Raw genomic sequence first — 6,983 nt, forward strand, 5'->3', positions numbered from 1 at the left:
AGAATATCTAAACAAACCTATTTTAGAAAAAAAATTGAATAGGCCATACATGAGCTTCCTAAGAAAAAAGCGATAAGACCAGATGAATTTACAAGTGAATTCTACTAAACATTTAAAGATCAACTGATTCCAATATTAAATAAATTATTTGGAATAATAGGCAAAGGAGTCCTACCAAACTTCTTTTACAAAACAAATATGGTGCAGAAACAAAGAAAATTATAGACCAGTTTCACTAATTAATATGGAGGCAAAACTCCTAAATAAAATATTAGCAAGGAGACTATAACAATATATCACAAATATACATTGTGACCAAGTGGGATTTATACCAGGAACACAGTGTTGGTTTAACACCAGGAAAACTATTAACATAGTTGATGATATCAAAAACAAAGTAACAAAAATCATATGATTATATCAATAAATGCAGAAAAAGCTTTTGACAAACTACAAGACTCATGCCTATTAAAAACACTTGAAAGCATAGGTATAAACCTATTTTTCCTTAAAATGGTATCTACCTAAAATCATCAGCAAGTATTATTTATAATGGAGATCAGCTAGAAGCCTTCCTAGTAAGATCAGGAATGAATCAAGGATGTTCATTGTCACCAATATTATTCAATATTGTGTTAGAAATGCTTGCAATAGCAATGAGAGAAGAAAAAGAAATTGAAGGAATCACAATGAGCAATGAGGTAATAAAACTATCTCTTTTTATAGACTGTATGATTATATACTTGGAAAATATTAGAGGTTCAACTAAAAAGCTAGTTGAAACCATTAATAATTTTAGCAGAGTAGCAGGATAAAATCACATCAGCATTTCTGTATATCACCAACACAACCCTGCAAGAAGAGATAGTAAGAAAATATCCCATTTAAAATAACTGTAGATAGCAAAAAATACCTGGAGTATACCTGCCAAGACAAACCCAGAAACTCCATGAGCATAATTATAAAATGCTTTTTATAAAAATAAAATCAGATTTTAAATAATTGGAGAAATAATAATTGTTCATGGGTGGGCAAGGCCAATATAATAAAAATGACAGTTCTGCCTCAATCTACTTATTCAATGCCATTCCCATTAAATTTCCAAAAAAAAAAAATATATTGAGCTGGAAAAATAACAAAATTCATTGGGAAGAACAAAAGGTCAAGAATACCAATGGAATTAATGAAAAAAAATGTAAAGGAAGGAGGTTTAGCGATACCAGATTTTAAACTATATTATGAGGCATTATCAAAATTATCTGGTACTAAGAAGAAAGGTGGATCAGTGGAACAGAGCAGACATACGGTACACAGTAGTAAATAATTATAGTGACCTTGTGTTTGACAGATGTAAAGATTTAAGCTTGTGGGATAAGAATTCACTGTTTGATAAAAATTGTTGAGAAAACTGGAAAGCAGTCTGGCAGAAATTGGGTATAGAGCAATATCTTGCAATAAGGTCAAAATGGATACGTGAACGAGACATAAAGGGAGATAAAGTAAATTAGAAGAATATGAAACATATTGCTTATCATTATGGGTAGGAGAATTTATGAATAAACAAGAGAGAGAAAGCATTGGAAGATATAAAATGGATAATTTTGATTATGTTAAATTAAAAAGGCTTTATATAAATAAAACCAATGTAGCCAAGACTAGAAGGAAAACAGAAAATTGGGGGAAATAGTTTATAGACAATTTCTCACGTAAAGGTCTCATATCTAAAATATGTAGAGAACTTTTTTAAATTTATAAGAATGTGAGTCATTCCTCAATTGATAAATGGTCAAAAGATTGTGAGCAGTTTTTCAATGATGAATCAAAGTTAGATATAGTCATATGAAAAATGCTCTAAATTATTATTGGTTAGAGAAATGTAAGTTAAAACAGCTTTGAGATATTATCTCACACCTCTCAGATTGGCTAAAATGATAGAAGGGGAAAGTGACAAATGTTTGAGGGGATGTGGAAAAATTGGGACCTTAATACACTGTTGGTGGAATTGTGAACTGATATAGCAGTTTTGGAGAGCAATGTGGAATTATGCCCAAAGAGTTAGGAAAAAATATGTGTACCCTTTGACCCAGCAATACTACTATTAGGTCTGTTTCCCAGGAGATCAGGGGAAAAGGAAAATAATCTATATGTTCCAAAACATCTGGCAAAGAACTGGAAATTCAGGGGATACCCATCAATTTGGGAATGACAGATTACTACTGTGCTGTAAGAAATGATGAGCAGGTTGATTTTAGAAAAACGTGGGAAGACTTGCATGAAATAAGAGTGAAATCAGCAGAACCAATAGAATGATAGTGTTGTATGCAGTAACTGTAATATTATTCAAAGAATAACTGTGAACAACTAAGTTTTTCGGAGTATTATAAATACTCAGATCTATGAAGGATGATGCAATCCTACTCCAGAGAAAGAACGGATAAATAGAAGTATGCATAGTATGATAGTGTATGTGTGTCTGTGTGTGTCTGTGTGAAGTGGTGCACTTATCTAGTGTGGGGTGGGAAGGGGGGAGGGAGACAGTTTGGAATTTAAAATGTAACAAAGAAGTAAATTTTTTTAAAAATCTGCATTGTTGGTAGGAATATCCACAGCAGTGAGATTAGAGTATTGTTGTAATAATGGAGTTGAAAAAAATATTTCCTCAAGTTAAAAGTGCTTAAATGTTCTGGTTCCTTTGATAAAATTATATTTTAACTTGTACTTCCATTTTGGGTTATATGAAAACTTTTTTTTAAATGGCCTAATGTAGATTTTGTCATTGTATCCACAGATAATTTAAATAAATTTTCTCTAACCTGTTTGCATGAATTGTACGTAATTCCAATCTAGTCCCTGAAGTGTTAGACTAAATTTATTTCATAAATGAGATTGATCAAAAGTATACAAAGAGACTTTTTGCTCAATATTTTTCAGGTATGCCTTTAAGCTTATGCTTGACAAAGCAAGTTTAGGTCCAATAGAGGACTTCAGAGACCTGGCTAGCTACTTAGAGGAATATGAACATGACTGGTACATTGGTTTGGTATCTGATGAAGAGTGGCAGGAAGCAATTATGCAAGAAAAGCCATACCTTTTTTCTCTGGGGCATGATCCTAATATGGTAAGAAAGACAAAATTTCAAAAATATTTTTGTTGCCTAAATTAAACCTCATCCCAAGAATCAATTATTTCAAATATTTTAATTAATGGTTTTTGGAGATTTGGCATATTCTAGCCAACTCTGCCTATATAATTATGTCTTTTAAGAATCTCATAATTATGGCTTCATGCATGGTTAGGCCATTTAATTTTGCCTTCTTAATAGCAAATTCAAATTATTGTAAAGTTAGTCATTATCTTTGGGGTAGAACTAGCCATTCATTAAGGTAGCCAAAATTATTTCAACTGTCAGTCAACCTACTTAAGTACCTACTGTGTTTCAGACACTGTGCTGGGGATACAAATACAATAAATACAGCAATTCCTAACGTCAGGAACTCACCTTCTTAAGGGAGAGTAGATTAGGAAGTAGAACAGAGTAGAACATGAATGAGAAATAGAACCTCAAGAAGGAAAAGAAGAGAGTCGTCGGGAAAGCAAAGTAACTAAGAAAAGGTAAGTGAACAATAAAGAAAATAAAGCAAATTGACAGCAGTGGATTAATAAGGGTGACAGATTGAAGAAAGGAGAGGAGATTGGGGCTAGGCCAGAGAGAAGTGGAATTGTGGAGTTGTTGAGCCTAAGGAATGGAAATTGAAGGGACAATCAAGTTATTTATTTAGAAGTACCTGGCTGTTAAAGCTTTAGCCAGGTACTTTGGGTACAATACTTGTATTCCTTACCTCACAGTGTAATAAGGAGATGATTTTGTAAACTGTTAAAAATTGCAGAAATATTCATTGTTATATGTAAAAAAGATCCTTTTCTATAAATTCATATCCCAACTTCTTCACATCTTAATAGGTGGTCTTCATGAATTACTATTATGGGGGAAGAAGGGGTAGTAGAACCTCAGTACCCAATGACTAACTTATGAGCTTCCTTAAATTTAGCTAGAAATTTTTAGGTATGTGTTATGTTTCTAAGCCTGTTTTCAAAACTTTTCCAGCTTAGTAGATCTGCCCAAATTTGTGCTCCATTGGCAAAGCCTTTAAGAACCCAAGGTCTCACCTCAGTGGCCCAGTGAAGTATCAGAATAGAATATTAGTGGAAGGAGTTCTTATTAATAACATATGTTAATAATAGTAAGTTAGGGAGGCAGTATGGTGAGTGTTGGACTGGAATTCAGAAAGACCTAGGTTCATATCCTGCCCTTGACAATAGCTCAGGGAACTCTTTCACACTATAAATTCTGGATGAGTTGGGACCGACATAGGTAGAAGGAATTTCCACACTAGGCTTTCCCAAATAACAAAATCACCCATTTCTGATTCTAATATGAAAATTAAACACTTGCAGAATGCTTATTTTGATTCTTCCATGTAGTTATAACCTCTACTCTTATGAGTACTTAAAAGTTTAACCTATTAAATTCTCATAGCTTAAAAATAACAATTTAAAGGATCTGTACCATAAACATATGTTTTTAGAATTTATGCTAATGCTAGCTTAAATTTGGCTACTAAAAGAAAAATTATTTTAATTATGTATTTGTGCCTTTTGCTGACAAGATTAATTCCATGTTAATCTGCCAGCTCAATCACATATGATAAGCTATTGATTTGTAGGTATGCACAATAAGATTCCTTTAAATAACAAACTACCCCACATGACCTTAGGTTGAATTCTGGATAATTGCAAAACCATTAAAGGTTCCCAAGAATACCTCATGAAATATACCTTCCCTGTTATGGAAGAAAGGCAGGGGATGACTAGAGTATTGTATATACCATCTGATGCAGTCACCATGTTTAGATTATTTCTTTTACTTTGTTGTAAGAAAGGATCCAATATGTGAAGAGAGGTTAGAGTGACCATGATTTTAAGGAAAAAAGATATCAATAAAACTTTTTTAATGTGAGTTTCAAGCAAAGATTGGATGACCATCTATTGGATGTTATAGTGAGAATTCTTGTCCAAACATAGGTTAGACTAGATTAGACTGTCTTTAAGGTCCTTTTCTACTTTGAGATTCTTTGACCTAATGTAGAAAATTTGATGTGCATGTTTTTTTAGAATTTATTGCCTGTATGCTTGTATATGTAATTAATATTCAGCATTAAATATGTTGAATTTTTTTCACTTTTTCCCTTTCTTTTAAAGGGAGTGTACACTGGGAGAGTACTTACTCTTCAAGAATTGTTGGTCCAAGTTGGGAAATTAAATGCTGAAGCTATCAGAGGGCAGTGGGCCAATCTTTCATGGGAACTGCTCTATGCCACAAATGATGATGAAGAACGTTACAGCATACAAGCTCATCCAGTACTTTTAAGAAACCTTACTGTACAAGCAGCAGATCCACCCCTGGGATATCCAGTTTATTCTTCTACACCTCTCCATGTGCCTTTGATCTAAAGCTCCTTTTTGGACTTGTAATTTTAATATTGTCAAAGAGATCTTTTAATATTTGAATCTTAGAAGCAGCATGATGTTTAGATTCCTATAGCTTCACTGGAAATTTTTAGAAAATCACCTGAGAAAAAATAAGCTGCATGAAGTTAATCCTTTGTCCATAGAAATGATAAAGAGCTTCATGAGCCCATTAGTTTGGAATTTAGAATGATTTATCCAAAATGTGTCATATGTGGACTCTGGTAGTCTTTTTAGAAAATATGAGAAAACCTAGCTATATTTTCTAGAATAACAACTTTCTACTAGATTAGATAATAAAATTTTTTATGCTTTCTTAAATGTGACAGGTAACTTGCATTTCTAAGCAAGCTACAGCTATATCTGTATCAGTGTTTCTAAATGATAATGGGCCCTACAGTAGGTGACCAAATTGTATATACAAAATTTATTTAAAATAAAATTTTGATATTTTATTACTTTGTATTGTGTTTAACTTTAACCTTTTGCTTTATTTTTATATATTTTTTAAGTGAAAGCTTTTGGCTATCATTTAATAAATTTTTTTCATCCTCGCTAAAGAATCCTTTTGGTAAATGTGAAAGAGAATAAATATGTTTTATTCTGGTAGTTATATACAAAATTATAAATAACTAATGTCTTAAAGAGCAAATGAAAGAAATATGGGGATGGGATAGGTTTTTCATAAAAGTCAGTTTTCAGATTCCTAATGAAAGCATAGGTTTCTGAACTGGCAGTTCTGTGCTAAAAGAAGAATGCATCTACATCAGTTAAAAACACTACATCCTCCATTTTGGATTCACATCCTGTAGCATTCTTTTTAAAAGAGATGATGTGGTATTAGAGAAAAATGGAACATGATGTAATTGAAAGAGCACCTAGGTCAATCATGAGCCTAAGATTTTGCTTAAACCAGCTATGGTACATTGCAAGTAACTAAATTTCTTTAGGTCTCATTTGCCTCCTCTAGAAAATGGAGAGGGTTGAGCTAGAATGATTTTTCATGTCCCTCACAGCTCTAAAATTCTATAACCCTTATTTTATGTTCAGTCGTGGCTTATTTTGAAATGTTACAAATAAATAGTCTTCTCAAATTACATAAATGGAATAGTTCAAATCAATATTTTCCTCAGTAGCTTTTGTATCCTTCTGTAATATTAACCTGTTAGAACTATGGTGTTTATTCATAATTTTTGTCTTTAACTTTGCTTTCTGTTTTTAAAAGAGATTCACACAAGTTTGTGGAGGGAGAGATCACTTTCAGCTGATGAATTTTTTTTTTATTTTTAGTTTTCAGCATTCACTTCCATAAGATTTTGAGTTTTAAATTTTCTCCTCCCCCCTCCCCAGGATGGCATAAAGAAGAATTAGAACTAATGGGAGGAACCACATGAAAGAAAAAACAAAACAACAAAAGAAAAGGAGAACAAATAGTATGCTTCCATCTGCATTCAGAC

The 6,983-nt window shown here is 32.4% G+C and overlaps 1 protein-coding gene across 6 annotated transcripts in view; it reads left to right on the forward strand.

The window, feature by feature from the left end:
- PCNX4 (pecanex 4) overlaps positions 1 to 5,938 on the forward strand; it is a 62,274-nt gene extending 56,336 nt beyond the window's left edge. For all 6 annotated transcript variants that reach the window (XM_027842926.1, XM_027842928.1, XM_027842924.1 and 3 more), the window contains 2 exons: positions 2,932 to 3,118; positions 5,260 to 5,938. In XM_027842926.1, coding sequence (XP_027698727.1) covers positions 2,932 to 3,118; positions 5,260 to 5,511 — 439 coding nt within the window. In that variant the 3' untranslated portion in view covers positions 5,512 to 5,938. The remainder of the gene's footprint in view (positions 1 to 2,931; positions 3,119 to 5,259) is intronic.
- Positions 5,939 to 6,983: the final 1,045 nt, after the last annotated feature.

Source organism: Vombatus ursinus, unplaced genomic scaffold, assembly GCF_900497805.2.
Source record: "Vombatus ursinus unplaced genomic scaffold, bare-nosed wombat genome assembly UNPS02014893.1, whole genome shotgun sequence".
Taxonomy (NCBI): Eukaryota; Metazoa; Chordata; class Mammalia; order Diprotodontia; family Vombatidae; genus Vombatus; species Vombatus ursinus.